Source organism: Nipponia nippon, unplaced genomic scaffold, assembly GCF_047370975.1.
Source record: "Nipponia nippon isolate SJK-2023a ecotype South Korea unplaced genomic scaffold, ASM4737097v1 scaffold_9, whole genome shotgun sequence".
Lineage (NCBI taxonomy): Eukaryota > Metazoa > Chordata > Aves > Pelecaniformes > Threskiornithidae > Nipponia > Nipponia nippon.
Window position 1 is genome coordinate 27,576,447 of NW_028262413.1, and position 19,992 is coordinate 27,596,438.

Genomic DNA, 19,992 nt, shown 5'->3' on the forward strand with positions numbered 1-19,992 from the left:
GTGAGTGGGGGGCTGCGTGGAGGTAGGAGTAAACCAGGGGGGCAGACAGGAACTGTTAGCTGGCATGACAGCAAAGGGGGAGAACTGTGTGTGCAACTGTGGACTGTCCGCATGATTCTGTATGCTAAATGGTAGCACACTGCCCTGGTGTGAGCCCTGCTTGAATTTTTTCATTTCAAATGCATGCTTTAGAGATACTGGGCTTTTTCTTTTGTCTTTGTGTAAAATGTTTTTTAGGCAGAAAAATCAGGATCAAATGCACAAGTGCCTGTGTTCTCCAGTTTATTTTTTAAGTGATTCCTGAACTTGTCTTTTTTTTTAGCTTCTGTTGAGATGGAGGCTGATAACCAGTGAGTATACACTGCTTCCAGCTAGCTCTGCTCTGGGAGCATTTGTGGTATGTGTAATGGCTGTTGCTTGCGGAAGAGGGGGAAAAAGTCACTGCTATTTCTTCTTTCAAGTGTGGATTGTTCTTCTGAAAGCAATGCCCTTGGAGAAAAATGTATCTTGAAAGTGTAAGGCTAAGATTGCCTGGACGGCATGTGGCATGAAGATGGCAGAAAGATGGAAACTACCAGCAAGATGAAGCCCCATTCTGTTTGGTCCCGGATAGCCAAGTAAATAATTGTAGAACAAGCTGGCAGACAAAAGAGCTGGCTCAGCTTATGACACAGGGGCGGTGGGAATCCTGTCAGCACAAAACAACAAGGGAGTGGAGTTGCTTGTTGGGGAGTCGCAGTCCCGAAAGAAGAGCTGGGGCGGGGGTGTGCTCAGCTTGCTCACTCCTTGGACTTGCTCGAATCCCATGGAAATCCATCACAGCTCCGACAGCCGAAGGCTCCTGCAGCCGTCCTCGAAAAGGGCGTTGTGGGCTGCCTGTCTTTGAAGAAAAATGAGCTTTTAATTCTGCGGGTGAAAATGTTGCTTTTAGCAGATGGTTGGGTGTGGGTCCTCCTCCCGTGGGTTCTTGCATTGCTTGGTGATGTCTCCGGTTACCAGGGAGAGCCGTCCAGGGAAGGCAGGGCCACAGCCGCTGTCTTGCTGGTGCCGCTTGCTCCTTTTCCACTCAAGGCTGGTGTGCAGCAATTTTGTCAGGCTGTTACTACAGCATGCACATTAGTATGTGCATTCCTTTGTGGAATGTAAAAATAAAGCTAAGGTTTTCAGGCATCAGCTGATACTTAATGCCTTCTTAAATACAGCAAGGTAAGTCTCCATAAAGCAGCTGTCTGACTTTCAGAGAGTGGTTTGTGGTCTGGTTTTTGGGGATGTCTCATGTTAGATTCTCAGAAATCACCAGTCACTCCTGAAAATCCTGACCTAAACTTTTACAAAGGTCATGGTGTTTATTAAGATAAGTCAGCTTAAAATAATTACTTTGCTTTTGCTCTAGGGTCTAGGAATGAGTGGCTGAGATTCCATAACCTTAAGTATGTGCCTCAAGTGTTGTGCATATTGAGGTATTGCTCAGGAGATACTCATTAATCCAGAGGGGGTGAAGGTCCCAGGAATAAAAAAAGTTGCATTTCACACAGTGTGTTTTTTGCCTCCTAGTTATTTCAGCTATCCAGGGCCCAATTTGAGTTGGATTTTTAATTCCTTATGCAGGTCACTGGGTATTATTCTTTTTATGATGTAGTGGGAGGAGAATTCTTCATTAATAGCTGATGTTAGATATTTGATTTCTCTTTTCCTGAAAGCTGTTCTCCATAAAAACAGGTTTTAATTCTTGAGTTGCCAATTGCTACTTCTCCTGAATTCATGGTTTAGGTTTGTTTTGATGAAGTCTTCATCCCTGTGACAGTCTGCTTCTGCTGTAGCACCTAACTTGGAGTTCATACTGCTATGTAACTTAAAGTACAGCATCAGTGGCTGGAGCAGAGCAGGATCTTGGTAACAAAGTCTCCTTTTTGTTTGATATAACAAATAATGTATGGGAGAAGAGAACCAAGAAACTGTTTGTGATAATGACTGTAGGCAGCAGCCTACAAACAACTTGTATTAGATGTCAGAGCATTCCCCCAGATCTTCATCTCAAGGGGCGATTCCATAGGCTTCATCAAGGTTATGCTATATTGCAGTGACTGTGCTATATCTGGAGGCAGAGCAAAGGAGCAGAATGAGGAGCTCATATCCTGGGGAAGATATGGCTTATTTTAGCATTTGTTCAGGCACTAAATTTATCTTTACGAATAGTTGCGGCTTGCCTCCTTTGGTGCCAATTTATAGAAATTCTAGCTAACACTGGAGAACGGTAGGTGGAAAGAGCTTGAATGTGTTGTATTCTTACACTTCTGTTTTTCTCACTTCAGGGTAAATCTGAGACTCTCATGTGGCAGTGAGAATTTCTCTTCCCACAGCCGTATAGCACTGAACAAATCTTCTTGTCACTTACATTTTAGTTAATTCCTCTGAGTATTTGTGAATAGGAGTCATTCACAAAGAGTCCACCTTTTCCTTAAGGATAAGGAAGCAGATTCCTGTTTTGCAAGGAATTGTATTGCTGCTGCAGTCACTAGGTCATGGGAGCACATAAAAGAAACTTAATAAAAAAAGTAATTAATCTGTTAACTTCAGTCCATTCTTTTTCTTTCCTTCCCCATCCTTCCTGCCATTCCTGAAATCACTAAAATGTTTTCAAAACCCATCTTTGAAGCTTGTAGATATTGAATTGAGCTCTGTTATTAGGAAGACTGGGGAGGGTTTATTCCAATTTCAGCAGAGCTTTACCAGGCAGCTTGTGCATGCAGTAATTATAACTTGGTTCTCCATGCTTGAGAACTTGCAGCTCAGGGCAGTAGTCCTGATCTTATCAGCGTTTTGTAGTACAACAGTGTTCTTTATAATAGCATCTGTTTCACTTCCTAAGGCTTAACTCTACCCACAAAAGGAATTTCTGTGGATTCTCTGATAATCCTGAAATTGCTGCCCCTGTACCTTTTCATTGACTCAGTGCTTTCAGTTAACCCATGGGGTAGGGGAGGGGCTTTCTTCTTCACTGCAGTGTTTAGCCTTGTCCCTAAGTGGATATTTGAGCAGATTTCTGGCCTAAAACATCTGTGAAATCTGCAGGTCTGCAGTAAGGAGGTGCAGAATGATTATTGAGTTTCATGCCAGAAGTTTTTCTTTCTCTTTTCTATATTAAAGCTTTAGTGGGTTCTCGCCAGTTCAGAGTTTGCCATTTGAATACAATTTTGTAGTCTGGTAAAACCTCATCGGGCTTTAGCTGAGCCCCTCTCAAATGTGGTATGAAACTGGGGTGGGGAAGAAGGGAATGACCTGGAAAAGGAGCATTTCCAGTTTCTTGTCAATGTCCCCATTTGCATGCTAACTGCAATTTGTGCAGGCAAAACTGGAGGAGGAAACAATGAGCTGCTGTTCTGTTTGTTGTAATACTCCACCTTTTTTATTGAGCACAGAGTTTTGATTAGTTCTGTAGTCTCTGGGAGGGACAGACATGTGAGGTGGTAATATTTGAGAGGTAGGTGTTGTGCAGGGAGGGGTTGAAGCTGCTTGTTTGTAAGGTTTTTGTCCTCAAAAGAATGAGCTAGATGAAGCAGGAAAGCATTTGTCATCTCCTTTTCTGTCTGCTTGGCAACTCAGGGTTAACTCTGGCTTTTGAATGTGGGATTGGAAACCAAAATTGCTCTGGACATCTGAGCTTCCCTCTAATAAGATATTCCAGGTGGTTAGGGAGTAATCCTAAAATAGCTCCAGATATAATTGCTTCTGAAGTCAGGCCTGCAGCCTCTCAGGGAGAGGGTGGTCCGGGGAGGGGGGGGAGCTCTGGTGGCCTCCGAGATGTCTGCAGTGCGGGAAGGCTCCCTGGCTCTGCCAGCAGCCTGTGAAGGTGGCCAGCCCTTCCCAACACCTCTGTCTTCCCACTCATGCTCGGTGTCGGGAGGTAAAGCACAGCCAGGGCTGCTTTTCTGCAAGAAACCAGATAAATTCTTGCGTGTGGTAATGCAAGGGCTGTTTGTCAAACATCAGCAAATTCCCTTGATACAAATGGGTGGAGGGAGAGGCACGACTCTCCCCAGAGAATGACCTGCCTCCCTGAACAGTGTTTTTTCCTTCCTGCTACTATTGCATGACTTATACAAAGGTCTTTTAATGACTTGTGAGGATATATTGATTTCTCAGGTTCCTGCTGTTTATATGGAGGCGGGCTTCTCAGCATAGGGTAACTTTGTTTTCCTAGGAGGAATAGAAAGGAAGCTTGGTACCGAAGCTCCTGCTGAGCTCTCTTGCTGTGCAAAATGTAGTTTATTCTACATATGGAGCACCTCTTGCTTCAGTAGCTTCCTGGGGCTCTTCACTGATTTACCTGTTCCAGTTGCACTCAGGTTGCTGCTCTGACCGCTGCCAATATTTGGTATCTTTGGTTGTAGCCTTGGCATGGACCCAGAGGTTTTGGTGAGCAGAATAGTCCCTCAAGATCAAAGCTGAAGCCTGGGAAAGTGCCTGTCAGTGCTAGTACGCTGTTCTCTGAATAAATAAGGCTTTATTCCCTGGCTGCTGAGCTGACATTTCATGCTAGCCTGAGACTTTGCTAGCTCCGCTACCCAAAACAAACCTGTGCTCTGTCCTCATGTCTCCACAGCCCGTGCATCATTTCAGTGCACCCTTGCTGATTTACACCATGGTGACTGCTGCTTGCACTGAGGTAGATGAGAAGCGCTCTCCTTATCTCTTCTGATAGCTTAATGTGGGGAGTGGTAACTGGCTTTAAACCTTTCCAGCTATTGCAGGAGGAAACGCTAACACTGTCTACTGTCTCTCACCTCAGATCACTCTGTCATGCCAGGTGATATCCATCTCTGCCAATTTTCTGGACATATGGCAAAACACTGATGGCTTCAGGTAGCTTTAAGCTCCTTTTCACTAGCGAGGTGTGGGGGAGCATTACTTCTGTGCTCTCGAGCATCTCAGGATGTAGGTATGGGAAGTAGGGTGCGTATATTCTGCTTATCTGTATTGAACCTTAATCTTGTCATTCTTTTCTAATTACCCTTTCTCTTCAAATAGAATGAGTGAAATAACTTCTAAAGAGTCTTTAATCCCATGGAAAGTTTTGTTCCTGGAAATTTTACCAAGTTCAAACCCACTGGCAGTAAAGAATTGTCTCCTTTAAGCCCTCTTCTTCCTCTCCGTGTCCTCAAATGTAGCGGAATAAGCTCTCAGCATGACCAAAGTTCCCTATGAAAGAAAGTGTTTTGTTTCTTGGAGCACCCAGTTTAATACCACAAGCAGTTTTGTTCTCTGGATTTATAACCAAGTACAAAGTAGGGAAGAAATCAGCTCAGCCCTTTACAGATCATTTTGGCTTGGAGCATGTAAAGTTGAGGATGGGAAATAGCTGCTGCCTTCTGAAGAGACTGTCTCCTATTCTGGCTGTTCACATAGGTTTGTTGATCTGAGTTAACAATCGGTGGGGTTTTAGGAGCAGCTGGATGTTACCATAATTAGCAAAAAAACTGTGTTTTTAATCTCTGCTAGCAAAGGACACCCAGATGAATCCTCCTGTGAACAAAACTGTTCTTCAAGTCTCTTCCTAGAGAGGGCTGGGAATTGATCTGCTGTAATAAACAGCTGACATAACAGAAGTGGCAATAATCCCCCATTAAATATCTTTCAGTTGATGGGACTCACTGGATAATTGACTTTCCAGCAGGAATTACTGGCTCAAACTAAATCAGCAGGCATTAGGGCAGCTCACTGCAGTGTTTTTTAAAGGGGGAAATGTAGCTTTGCCTGGCCTTGACAAGAGCTATTCATCTTTCTAATTCAATGTATGTGTCACAACCAGATGACTCCAGGATTTCAGATATTGGACCACCTCTCTAATTCACATGCTTTTTTTTCTGCTGAAACCTCTTGCTATCTTCAGTGCATTTCTATCTGTGTTAGGATGCTGGGTGTTTATCAGGACAGGGTAGTCCAAGCTACCCTGCCAGGTGGATTTTGCTGTTCTCTCTCTGAGTGGCTCCGGAGTGCTTGCTACACTGGAGCTTTATGAAGTTTATGGTTTAAAGATGCTTCAACAGTTTTTCAGGAGCATTCTTCTGGTCTCAGTCCTGCCACACAGCCAGAGGCTGCCTCTGCTGGTTCCCAGCCCTGGTGATCATTTCAGGATGATGATTTACCAAGTAGAATAGGCCTAACTAGAGTAATCCTTTTAATGCCTAAGAATGAACCTTAATCCAGCAAAGCTGAGCTTTCCATTTCTGTGGGGAAAATCCAGATCCATTAGCTTCCAGGAGTAAGGGTTGGCAAGAAGTGTTCCAGTGGGATTATTTCCCTCTCTTTGGCATATTTTGGTTTTGTAGGCAAGTGAGGGGAGACCAGAAGGGCATTCCCAAGTGTGAGGGGGAGCAGTTGGGTGTCACCTGGTGAAGAGAAAGGAAGGATGCCTGGGCAGCACCTGCACCTTTCACCTGGGGCTCTAGGATGTGGACTTGGTAAAAATTATGGACATGGAGAGCAAAAGCAGCACCTCTCTGTTTAGGTCTTGGACCTCATTACAGCAAAGCACCTGCTATAGGGGGGGTTAGGATACTTTTGTTTAGCAGATGAAGGAAGCTGGCTGTTGAAGGTGTTGAGGAGTTTCCTCTAGAATGGTTTTTCCTGGTGTCAAGACAAGTCTTTTGAGATACATTTCTGCGAGAAAAATCTTAGAGCTGAAAAACTCCCCCTACCTTCAGTAGTCGCCAGGTGAAATGCCATTTTGGGGTGAATGTCAGAAATTCCAGGAAAGTGTGCTGTGACAAATGCACAAATGTCCCCCATCTTTCTAGTCGTCTTGGCCTAAGCCAGCGGCTGCTTTTGTACATGTTCGTGCCCAAAAATGCACATTTGCAAGCTTTCTGGAATTGTCCACAAAGCCTTTCCCTGGTGATCCTTTCACCCTTTCATTTCTCTCTCCCTAGAATGGCAATGTGACCTGGAGTGACGAAGGTGATGGATGCCGAGGAAGAGAAATTTCACGAGACTTTGCCAAGGTCAGTCTGATCATGGGGATTTTGGGGAAGGGGTAACTTTGGGGATTTCTTCCCCTGATCTGTGACAGAAGGTGACTACTGAGCCCTCACTATTCCTCTGTAGTGATTTTGTAAGAAAACTGCGTTGTCCTGCAGCCCTCTGCCTACAAACCGGTTATTTTGGGCTATTTTGTTGCCTTTGGTCACCGGAATATGGTTTGAACTAGACTTAATAACCAGACTTTTGACATTTAAAATCTTAGCCAATACTTTCTCCAGCTGGGAGAAGAGTATTTAATTTCTTGAACCTGATTAGCACTGTGGTTGTGGATTTGAATGTGGCAGCTACGTGTCACATCAGAGGAATTCATTTTAAGCTAAGCTGGCCCTTTCTGAAAGGGTGCAGCTAATTGCTGTGCAAATACACTGGTGCATTTTCTTCCCAGAGCTCAGTGTGTGCGAAAGTTTCACAGGAAACAAACCCAAAAAGCCTCTCTTCTTTTGGACTAGATGAATACCAAGTAGCTTAGCAGCACCTATGGAGAGGATGAAATACATATTTCCCAGTGAATCTTTCCCATTGAGCTGCTTCACAAGAGTAGCTACAACCAGCAAAAATTTCTGGAGTTATGCAGGATTCTTCCTCAGTGCAAATGAATGAAGGAATTAAATTCTGCTTCATGTACAGCATTGTCTTCTGTCTTTTTCTATATCCTCCTGTATCTCAGTGAGAGACTGACTTCAGCCCTTTCAACCTGTCACTTTGTGGCCTCACAGGTTTCTTGATAGGTGAAAATTAGATTTTTCAGTTCAAGAGGTGGTTGTAAGATAACACTCATGCCTGTCCCTTCTGAAAAATCAGCGGATAATGCTAGCATACAGTGCCTCTCCTTTGGAATAAGCTGCCTATGGAACTTTGTGTTAAATGCTTGCATTTTTAAGCCTTTTGGTAAAATGATTTCTGCAGCAAACTGGTTCCAGGCTGGTTTCTGATATTTTTTTCAAGGCTTTTTGGCTTATTTTAGAGGAGCCTTTCCTGCCAGGCATTAGTAGTTACAGGAAAGCTCTATCCTTTCATCTCCTCCTTCAAGGGACTTGGAGTTTGTCACATACGTGACAATCACTGAAGGAGGGAATCATGAAGCTAGGAGAAGCTGCAGTGAAGTTTACATCCCTGGTGTCTCAAAGGTACAGACCACTGATCCACCCTGGACCACTGTCACCTTCCTTTTGGTTGTCTCATCTTTCCAGCTTCTCTTAATAGTTTCTCTCCCCTTTGCTGTCAGGTGGTTTCAAACCCTGCTCTGTAGCAGTGCTGTTAACCGAGTTGAATCCTGTTCCCTTCAGGGTGCCAGACTGTACTGTGCCTGGATGAGCTACTGAGGGCTGAGCAAGGCAAGCCATAACGAGGGTCCTCAAACTATCACTGCAGCCTTGTCCCCCAAATTGCTCAGGAATCCTTCCTCATTTTGCCTCTTTGCCTGCAGCTGCCTTTCAACCCCCCCAGGACAAACACCAGATCACCCATTGGAAGAAGCTAATATTATTATTTTATCTTTTATATGTCCCATTGTGAATTGTGCCTTCATTTTTATTTTTTCCCTCAGCTCTATGAACTGGATAGTGATCCTGAACGGAAAGAGTTCCTGGATGACCTCTTCATCTTTATGCAGAAGAGGGGTGAGTGAGCATTTATTTGAACTTGATAAGGTAAAATGGGGCAGAGAGGTGCTGCTGCAGTTTGAATTCTTCCCTCCTGAGTTTGAAAGAACAAATCCAGCCCTTGAACCTGCAGATCTGGTGGAAGAGCAGCAGTAAGACTTGAGATATTTACCTTGGGAGATAAGGAACTCGGTAGGAAAGAACTCTGACTTAATTAGCCCTGTAACTTAATTTCACAGACGCTATTTTTCTGCCCTCACTCCTACCTAATACTCAAGTTGTCCATACACTGAAGAGCCTAAGAAGCCCAGTTCCCCAAGGATTTTTGAAACAAGGCTGAGTACCACTGCAGATTTTCTGGTGTCCCCTTCAGGTGGCATGATCACACATCTTCTCGTGTTTGATTTCAATGGCATGTGGAAGCTGACTGTGAATGCCTTTGCAGTCTGCGTAGAGTAGTGGCATGCAATCTGGGAACTGGGAAAACAGACACCAAGCCACGTTTTCCTGTAGATTCACAATGTGTCAGCTTTCCGTTAGTAATTTTGTGTAACTGAGTGCAGAAGCGCACAGTTTAGAAATGTTCTCACATTCCTGCCTGTGGTGTCAGCAACTTGCATCTCTCCTTGCTACAGGAGTGGTGATGCATGTGTGAAGTGGCTCAGCTGGATGTCACAAAAGTCTTTCTGTCCCCTAGTTGTCAAAGTTCAGTTTCCTCATTGCAAACTACTCATAACAAAAATGTATGTATATGTAGTATTGTATAAAACATATGTCTCTGAACACTTGTAAATCCTTTGTGGTGCTGTTTTCCTTTACCTCCCCAAGCATGCCAGGCCAGACAGACTCTTCCAGCAAAGATGCTTCTGACAAAGTGTTTAATTGTGCTATAGAGCTTTTCATTGTTTCCAAAAAGTCTGCTGAAGGTAGGTGTGAAGAACAGACATAAAAAGGACCCTTTGCTCCCTCATGTCTTAATGTTCTCTGAAAGTGTGCTGGACCAAACGAGCCAGGTTGTGCTTATTTGGAAGGGGGGCTGCCTTAGCATCACCAGCAGTATTGTGCCCTGTAATAAAGTATAAATATGCAACACCTCAGTCTCATCTATTTGAAAAATATCTGATTGCTGGGTTGGAGCTGGAGTCTATTTCTGGTTGTCTTTTGAACCCTGCATCTTCAGATGTACTTCCCTCTGTGGATGACTAGATGAGAAGCAGAGGAAAGGCTATACGAAATGCAGCTACTGCAATTGCTCTTCATATCCATGTCTGTCTTTCCTGGTGTGGCTAGAGCTGACAGCTGATTTGTGTGAATTTTCACTCTCTAGCAGTTTGAGGCTATGCTTCCAAGTTGGTTAAAAATTAGAGCCAGGTTTTGCTGATATTTTTGGCTTTCATGTGCAGAGGCATAACAGGACGTAATTAGTTTACTTGAAAATGTTAACCTGAGCTCACATGTTAATGTAAGGGCTGAGATGACTGATAGACAAGACAATAATCTGAAGGGTATGATTGGCAGCAATAGAAACCTCCAGATACCTAGAGAGAAATCTGCTTAATACTTCAGTGTCTCCTTCCTGTTACCTTTTAATTATTTATAATTGACATGTTCCCAGTGCAGGGGCTGAGCTGGTCACCAGCTGGTTGCTGTAGGAGTTTAGCTTTTAATCATCTGGACATTTCCAAGTGTATTTGTTTTCTGGAGACTCCCTTGTTTTCTTGCTTGCTAGAAGGCTAAAAATGAAATCCAAGAGCCCAGCACCCATGGGGGAGAGATGCTGTGAACTGACAGCCCTCTGCCAGAGGGGCTGGAAGTGTTTGGCCCTGCTCTGGGGAACTGGCTGGATTGCAGGGTACAAGGCAGTTGTGGGCTTGCTTTATATTTTGGCACCCCCAAAAGAAATAGGCAGAAGGACTCTGGGGAGCCAAGTTTCTTCAGGTTGATAGGAGAACTGAACAGCATATGTTGAGGTATAGGAGGCAGCTTCTCTTCTGTTGTTAATCTGAGCTGTTGTGTCTTACTGCAAAGGAAGTCTTTTGACTTGGCATGGTTTTTCAGAAGCTGTACTGTCCATTCTTCCCATGCCTGCTCTCCCCACTGCTATCTACAGCAGGGCTTTGGTTTTCTAGTGAGCAGATGGACTTGCCCGCTGTGTCCTATTCTGGGATTGTCAAAAATCTGGGAGCTTCTACAGCAAAGTTATCATAGGATACTCTTCAGGCTTTCACTTCTCCTCCCCTTGCTTTATGTACCAAATGAGCATCCTAAACCAAACAAGGCTGAACAGCGGCCTTGTTCTGAAAGAGTCCCCCAAAAGATGGATACAACTGAGGGCTCATTGCACCTGAGAGCAAAGTGCTGTGTTTCTTAGCTAGTATGTGTGAAGAGCTGGTTAATTTGCACCTTGTGGCTGAAGGGAATGGAAAGCAGCTCTGCTATAATAAATGTTGCTGGTATAAAGATTTGGATTTTGCTGTTGTCCAGGAGGAGCCAGAGAAGTGCTGGCCCTTGTTTGGGGCTGATAGATTTGGGGCACAGATTGCTAACTGATGCTGAACTAAAAGCCTGATGTGAAAGATAAATGACAGATTTCACAGGAGCTACTGAGTAGTTGAAGGGATGAAAAGATTTGGTTGTTGGTGCTGCTGTTAGGAATGTACCTAGAAATGTGAAGCCATGAAACAGGCTTAATGCAGATCAAATGTGCAGGTCTCATCTGCCTCTGAGCACAGCAGGTTGTCGCTGAATGACCACAGCTGCAAGTGATAAAATGGCCCTTCAGTGGCAATAATGATGGAAGAGGGAGATGAGAGGAAAGCTGTAACTCTTCCTTTGTTGGATGTTTTATTCCTTGTATGTGTTTAGGTGAATGGGTCCCACCATGGCTGTGATTGAAGGGGCAGATGGACAGAGGAGGGGAGACCAGCTGATGAGGGCAATTTGTGCAGGACTAGCTTCGAACCAGGCCTACAACAGGACTGACCTGATGCAGCTTGGCAGGGATGATGCTAACTTGCTGTATAACCACTTCTACCTTCCCCTTTCTCAGCTCTTCTGCAGTCTCAAACCAAAGATTGTCTTTCCTTGGACTGAGCAGGGATAAGCAGCTTCAACAGTGATTTTCTTCCATCTCCATTGCTGATCTGATGTCTTGAGGTCTGGCTTCTCAGAAGCTGTATTTTTAACCTCCTGCTGCATAAGGAGCCCCTCTATGGGCAAGTTTGTGGTTCAGGGCATTTCTTAAGGGCACAGGCTGAGGCTTCTCTGCTAGTGAGCTGTGGAGCGGGCTGCATTGGAGGCAAGGAAGCTGGATTTGTCCTGCCTGCCACTGAGGGCACTGCAGGCGGGAGCAGTTTGCTAAGTGCCCAGGCTAGAGCTGCATCCATTACAAGAACTCAGGGTAATCTTGTGTTCCCCCATCTTTTGTATGACTGAAAAGAATTTTATTACAGAAATTTGTGTAGCCAGATGGGCAAGTTCATTTACTCAGATTGGACTCGGTGTTAGAGATGATATCTTCCACTTCTTTTCAGGTCCTTCTCACCCTGAGAACATACCCTGAAGCTAAATTTTGTCTCCATGTTTTTGGTGTGTGAGAGAAGGCATAGGTATGATGAGTAGTAGAAAAATGTAGCTGTTAGCCCTGTAGCATGTGCTAGGTAGCATAGCTAGACTGCTTTTTGTCCCCAGATAGTGAAGGACTGACTGTTGGTGGCATGACTCTTACAGCCACTAAGGCAGCCACCAATAATTGAGCTGATTGTATTCCAGTAGTGCTGGTCAGGAGAGAGCTGGAGTAGTGGGACTGTTTCATCCCCGGGAAGGATCAGCAGCGTTCGTGCAAGACAATTCCTCTTGAGAAAAGGTTTGAGGGGGAAGAGATCTAACTGTGTGCTATGGTGTATTAGGAAAGGCTCCCTTTCAAGGGAAGCCGTTTTGTTCATTTTAAGTACTGCCTTTGTGAAGACCTCATAAAACGTCTCCAATTGTACAGCTCTACTAATTTTGTTCAAGGTTTCTGTGTGACCTTGGTTTTCCCAGATGGCTTGACCATTCTGTTTTTTATGTGTATATACATAGAAGGGGCTTTGTAAGTCTGACTGTGTGGTTTTAATGTTTTCCTGCTGTTGTATGCTCTGTCTGCACATTTTAGATGTGGAAATACAACAAATCCAGGGTATTGACAAAAGCATTTACTGATGGATTCATTTATCTATAGGCCAAGTGGTGTTTATGAAATGTTTGTCCAGGGAATATGCTTCATTCTTCTACTGATTCAATTTTGCAGGTTTCTTCTTTTGATCCTCTGGAGATATTTTTGAATCTGAATTAAGCAATGTAGTTCCCTAAATGAGACATCAATAGACGTAAATTCTCAGCATCCTTTGCTCATGCTACCTGCTTAATGCTGAGCCACAGCAAATGCTTCCCTAAATAGCAGCTGATGTGGAAAATTCTCACTCGAGGCACTGCAGAGATCTCTTCTGGATGGTCCAAAGCAACCAGGCAAAGTCCTCTTCCCCATTAGACCCTTGGATTTGTACACAGCTAGATCTCCACCTTTTGTACCTCCTTTAAAGAACCTCTTTGGTCAACTGTTCTGACTTAGACTCAGGAAAAATGGTGACTAATGTTTTCTGCAAATAGTAAGCAGTGGGGATCAGTGAAATATTGTAGGTTTTTACTTTTATATGGTTAGAAAGAATGGAAAGATTGACTTTTCCTTAAGTTGTAGGGGGAACTGGCATTCTGGTTTACATTCCTCTGTATTTAAGTGGTTTGAGCCTTTCACAGCAGGGAACAAAATTCACTACTCCATGTACTTAAACACTTAAGTGATGCTAGGATAAAAACAGGTGCAAAGTGCTTGGGACTGCTGAACAACTTGAATCCAGCTCCTCTGGAGATGCATAGCCTGTATCTGAGGTAGGGTTCTCTGTGACATCCAGAAAACTCTTGTGGGGAATGTCTTCTCATCAGCCTTAGGTGCCAGGTGACTAAAAGTCTCCACTAGATACATAAATTGATGTTTTGGAGAGGTTTAGCTGGGCCAATTTGTGAAGTTTGCAAATTGCAGTAACTTAGAAGTAGTTATCAGCAGGTCCTTCCCACAAAAACCAAACTTTCTCCCCCTTCTGTCTTTCATATATCAAAAGATTCATTGCAGACATAGAGAGATGAGAAATTTTTCTCTCATTTAGAAAAAGTCTGGAAGTTTCCCTTTGGAAAGATCTAAAAAAATCTTTTCTAGGAAAATGCCCAGTACAGTTCAAATAATATCCTATGGTTTTAAGCAGCTGAAAAATGGTGTTTTAGAGTGAATATTGCTTTAGCTCCAAAGAAAAATCATATTAGAAGCTGCAGTTGTAATTAATGGGAAAATAGTATTAGGACTTTACTTGGTTCTGGCTTACAGGAGATTTTGTTTTAAATTTAGCCACATGAAGAATTTGAGCAGCTTAAATGTTTTGTTATGAACTGAGTTGGCGCTGGACAGGGTACAAAATAAATTAATTTGAAGTGGTTGGCTGTTGTTGCTTAGCATGAACCTTTCTGTAGCTTATTCACCTGATACCAGTCTGCTCTAGTGATTGCCAGCTGAGGATCTCTGAATCCAGGTGCTCCTTCCTGGGTATACAGAATTGAGTCATGGAGTCAAAGGGGCTTTTTCCTTGCTTCTCCTGAAGATTGAGATGTTAAATTGTCACATGTTTCCCCAGTATCTCAAAGACTGGATGTTTGTGTCTCAAACCCTGGTCTTCTCTAGCTCTTCCTTATATTGGTACTTCCTCTTTGCTATGGGTGTTCTTTGCCTTCCCCCCCTGCCCAAATTTTAACAGCATGTTTTTCAAATGATTAATGAACTGCTGCACTCAAGCAGGGGAGCTGGCTCAATGCTGAAGAGATGACCTGGTAGATATCCAGGTGGATGGAAGAAGGTGGAACTGTTTGGCATGAAGATGCTCCAGTTCTTGACTTTGTGTGGCCTGCCTGCCTGACCTTTATTTTTCCCAGCTGCCCCCATTTCTCTGCGTTGCCTTCTGTATTTGTACCTCTCTTTGCCTAGAAAAGAAGTTTGTCCATTCGGCTCAAAGGTCATATGTATGGAAACTCACCACCAGTTGCATGGTGGTTCAACATCTGGTGAAGAAATTTGTAATAGCAGATCTATCGGACCCAGCTGTGTCAGTAGCAGCCCAACAGCTGGACTGTAGTTGAGCTGGGTACAAGAGAGCAAATCTCCATGGGATCTCTGTTTTGGGGATGGAGGAGCACCTGGTGCGGGAAGGTTAATGTGGCTGGAGTCTTGGTGAATATAAGCAGGGCACTGGATGCCAGTTAGGCCGGTTCAGCAGCCAAAATCTGATAAGGGGCTGTTGTCAGCCTCACTTACTGAGGAGGGAAGCAGAAACTGATGGTGTTTTGAGGGGTGCAGATAAGAAGTGGGCCTCCTGTCAAATAGAGCATGATTAATTACCCTCTATCCTGGCTCTTGCTTTGATAGGAGTGTCTAATGGTCTGCAGGCTTGCGGATCAGGTGGTGACATTGCTGTTGGGAGGTGAGAATGCCTGCTGTGCAAATGCCATGCGTAGGGAAGGATTAGTGGCACGGGCAGGGAGGAAGAGGGGAGAGGTGGTTTCCCTTCTGTATACCTTTGCTTTTTATTTTAACATTGAGTGCTTGGGACAGACTCAAACCACATCAACAACTACAACTTTCATGCCAGGAGCTGGGGCAGCTTTCTGTGAAGTCAGCCAGGGTTTGTCCTGGGAGAAGAATTCGAGCAAGCCAGGAACTGAGTGCAGGGTTCAAGTTGATTTGCTCCTACCCTACACTGCTGATTTACTGTTGAACTGATTTTTACCTTTGTTTAGCCTGGGAGAGTGGGGAGATCATTCATACCAAGTAATTACTGTCTCCCTTCAAGGAAACATGAAGGTCTCTTCAAGACTTGGTTCAAAATTATTTTAAATCACTGTGGACTTCCCCAGTCTCCTGGGGAAAACCTCTTCCTTTTGGCTGTCTGATATTTTTTCTCTTCTGAACATATTTAGAGTGGAAGCTGGGAAGAGCAGCTCTTCCCTTACCTGTACAGGTTGTGACTTAAAAATGCCCCCTCTATGCCTATTTTTCACTCCAGAACATGCTTTATTGTACTTTGAATGTTGCCCTGCAGAATAAATATTTGGATTCTCACCTCCTTTGTTCTTTACTAAAAAATGGACACTTCTGAAGGTAAATTGGATAGGGAAAAAATGGGAGGTGATTGAAAAAGTAGTGCTTCAGGCTGGGTATAATTAACTGCTCTTTGTCTCTTGCATGCAGGACAAGTCATGGCTTAGACTGCTTGATGGTGGGAAACTCCCTGCAGTGGGCATGGCTCAGCATGAGGAGAGGAGAGAGTGGCTCTTGGCAGGGGATCCCCATCATGAAGGCCTCACAAAGCCAAGCAAATCCCTACAAAATGAAAGGGGACTTATTTTCTATGATTTCGTTAAGAACAGTCTTGGGGGCAGTTTTGTTTGTTTAATATCAGTCTACATCTGTAGCATTAGGTGTAAATCTGAAGTCTGGCTAAGATAGGATGAAGAGCAGGAAGAAGCCCACCTTGGGCTTGGGTGGGTGAAGACGATGACAGTTCAATGCCTTTCAACGAGCAGGAAGGCTGAGCCCCAGCACTGAGCGAGTGCCTGTTGGGGGAGCACAGCTTGTGTGGGCCGATGGCTTGTCCAGCACTCCCAGGTACTGGTTCATTGCCAATAGATGTGAAAACAGCCATTCAAAGATTATCTGTGGTTTACAGCTTCCTTCAGACCCTTCTTCCCAGACTCTGGGAGAGTGGGGAGATCATTCATACCAAGTAATTACTGTCTCCCTTCAAGGAAACATGAAGGTCTCTTCAAGACTTGGTTCAAAATTATTTTAAATCACTGTGGACTTCCCCAGTCTCCTGGGGAAAACCTCTTCCTTTTGGCTGTCTGATATTTTTTTCTCTTCTGAACATATTTAGAGTGGAAGCTGGGAAGAGCAGCTCTTCCCTTACCTGTACAGGTTGTGACTTAAAAATGCCCCCTCTATGCCTATTTTTCACTCCAGAACATGCTTTATTGCACTTTGAATGTTGCCCTGCAGAATAAATATTTGGATTCTCACCTCCTTTGTTCTTTACTAAAAAATGGACACAACGAGCAGGAAGGCTGAGCCCCAGCACTGAGCGAGTGCCTGGAAGAGCTCTGGAAGGATGAAAATCAAACAGTTCCTTCTGCATCTCCAGCATAGGGGATATAGGGGACATTCAGGCCTCTCCTTATAAGCTCTTTAGGCTTCTGTTATGTCTGCCTGAAACAGAAGATGCTTTTGAATGGGGTGAAACGGCTTGGGAGAGGGGGCTGCTTATTTCACTTGAACGACAAGAGTTGTTTATAGCTACAATGAAGCTTCCTCCAGGGAAACTCCTTTATTCCAGAAATCTGAATGAGTTAATCTTTGTTACAGCTGTCTTTCCCTTCAGAAAATGAGGAGCCCATGGCTATGGGATGATTCCTCCTTCTCCTTCCAGTGTCATTCTTGGGCTTTTTGTCCTCTTCATAGTCCTTCTAGTTAGCAAAGGGGGAGGTAGGCTGTCTGGAATCTTACAGCCTCTTACCCTTAGGCTATACTCCCCGCCTTGGGTCTTCAGTAGCAGGAGTTTGCCTGCACTAGAGTTTGTCTTCCTGATGTCTCCCATGCTCATCAACTACACATCATCCCTTTTCCAGTGGAAACGGACTCCTTGCCATCCCGTTCCCCCCCCGCTTTGGCTGATTCCTTGCAGAAATGCCCTATACTTGTGTAGCTGGGGTTATACTAAAAGGACAAAAAGGTAATTTACCAAAAAAACTAGAAGAGGAGCAAGTCATCTTTCTTGCCCCCTTCTCGCAAGAAGGCAAGGCTTCTGCCTCTTTGCAAGCACAGTATGTACAGCATTTCTGAGAGCTGGCAGAATAGAGAGGCTTGAAAGTACAGTAAAATGAGTTTGCCATCAAAAGGCAACAAGTCTTATGCTGTGCCCCCGGCTGCTGACCTTTCCCTCTGGAATTCTCCCCTCTGACCTCTGGATCATTAATCCTGATGCTGCCAGATGACAGTAATCCATCATGGCCCCTGACAAGCCTTGCAGCCGCCTGTGAAAGGATCCGCTCGGCTTCAGCATCCAATCGTCCCATGATACTCGTTTTTCAGCCTTTCCTGTTCGAGCACTGGGGGTTTCCAATAAAGACTTTATCGCCTGGCCTTTCCTCGGAGAGGGGCTGGGGGAGGAGAGGGCTGAGAGCAGCCTTTCCATGCTGCTCAGCTCTTTTGCAGTCAGATCCTATGAAATGTGCAGAGCCCTAGCTCGCTTGGTGAAGAGTACAGTTAATTTACCATGTCCAAACCCCAAATCACTCTTTGCTAGCTCTGGGAGATACTACTTTGAGTGGTACTATGAGAAAGCATGGGCAGAAAATGATTGCATCTCTATGCTTAAGTGGTAGAAGGATGGAAGTAGTTTTGTCCCTGCTGTAAAATTTCTCAGCTTGCATAAAGAAACTTCACGGGGGGGGGGAATAGCTATAGGTTTTATCTTAGTTTATAAAGCTACTAATTAAATTTCAGGGCACTTTGGTCCATGGGTCTGGTTTAAAAGCAAACTTCAGGAAGGAAGGGTGTCAAAGGGGTAGTAAGATAAGGTGGGGAGGTCAGATCTGATTGCTGTTTCTACTCCAGCTATGAGCCAGCTCTCTGGAAATATATTTAAGCCTTTATTTCTTACTGATGTAGATAATGTTTGTCCCTTTCACAGGAGCATTTGGATAAATATTCTTGTGTACCTTTTCAAATGCTGAGATGGAAGAATCTAGAGAAGAGTAAAACTGTGTTTAGGATAAATGCAGTATACTAAAAAGTAGATTTTTTTTCCTTATACTTCTGTATTAGCGGCTTGTTTGCCTGAGGAGCCTTCCCCATGACCCTTCCCTTTCACTCCCCATCTGGTCACTGTCCAAGGAGAGCTGGATGAAAGTCCCTTCTGGACAAGTTAATGCCATTCCCTAAATTGGATTGGGAGAAAGTGAGTGGCTTTGAGGGTTGCTGGAGGAGTGGGGGGGAAAAGGGTCTTGATCCTGCCCCAGTGGAGCAAAGGCTTTGCTGGCAGCGTGGTGCCACTTAGGACGGAAATGCTGAACTGTTAATGAAGGGGCATTTTGGGGTGGGAAAAAAACTTCCTAGAGTCCTCAGAGATAAATATTTCCCTGCTTTTCATTTGGAGTGGGCTGGGTGTGACTCCGGTTACTGTGGCTCAGCTGATGTAACTTAAGGCTGGTAATATGATCACTCCCAGCCCTCTGTGTGTCTGAAATGATGCTGTTAGTGTGCTCTTAATCTTTGCAATAACACACCGAGACAAAATGGTGGCTGAGGAAAAACCGAAGCAGACTGAGGATTGCATTTACACAGGCTGGCCTTTTGAGGAGGGACCATCTCCTGGCTTGGGGCAGCTGCCTGGGATGGATGGAGCCACAGTGCATTTAAATGTTTGGAAGCGTCTCTATCTCTGCTCCCCGAGGGAACTGTCGTCTCTGAAACGCAGGAAGAGGATCTGATGCAGTTCGTGAAATTACTGCTTTGTGGACCTTTCTGTTGTGGGCAGGGAAGGGGTTGTTTAGACAAGGCAAGGAAGAGAGGATATGATAGATATAAAATGACAGAGCATGCAGACCAAGCCTGATCAGGTTGCTCTTTATGTTTTCTTACTGTTTAAGAGTTAGTAACTTGGTGAAATTGAAGGCAGCCCTTTTGAAGCTGAAAAAGTTTACTTTTTCTGTCCAACATATCATTAACCAGTAGGAATTGGTACCATGAGCTAATGCATAATAGGCTTCAAAGAGAAAAAAAAATTACACTTACATGTATAATGAGGACATCTGCAGAGCTGAGCTGAACTCCTTTTCACTAAACAGAATAAAACCCATTTATAAGGGCCATAAACTGCTCTGCTTCAGGGCATTAACCGAATCGCTGGCTGATGAGCAGTGGCAGAGGTCTCCCCTGTGGGTTGGGTATTCCATAATTGTCCATTACAGTGCTTCGCAGGCTTTCCTGTAAAGGCTGGTGCTGACCATTGTGGTAGACAGGATACTGACCTCAGACGGACGGCTCTTTGATCCAGGACAGTATTTCCTATGTGAAATAAAAGGTTTGCTACATCAGCATTTTTCCCCCTCTTCCTCTCCTTGCCTAAATCTCATTAGTTTGACCTTTTCAAACCCTGCATGCTTTATCACTTCAAGGTGCTGCTAAAAGGGCACTATCAGGTGAAAAATTAGATTT

General features: G+C 44.3%; 1 protein-coding gene across 4 annotated transcripts in view; it reads left to right on the forward strand.

Annotated features, from left to right (window-relative positions):
- Positions 1-19,992, forward strand: part of ARID3B (AT-rich interaction domain 3B) — a 37,624-nt gene that overhangs the window by 6,133 nt on the left and 11,499 nt on the right. For all 4 annotated transcript variants that reach the window (XR_015701543.1, XM_087744881.1, XM_087744882.1 and 1 more), the window contains exons 3-4: positions 6,930-7,001; positions 8,588-8,660. Coding sequence is in view for 3 of the 4 variants with exons in the window: in XM_087744881.1 (XP_087601007.1) it covers positions 6,930-7,001; positions 8,588-8,660 (145 nt within the window). In the remaining variant the exon portion in view is untranslated. The remainder of the gene's footprint in view (positions 1-6,929; positions 7,002-8,587; positions 8,661-19,992) is intronic.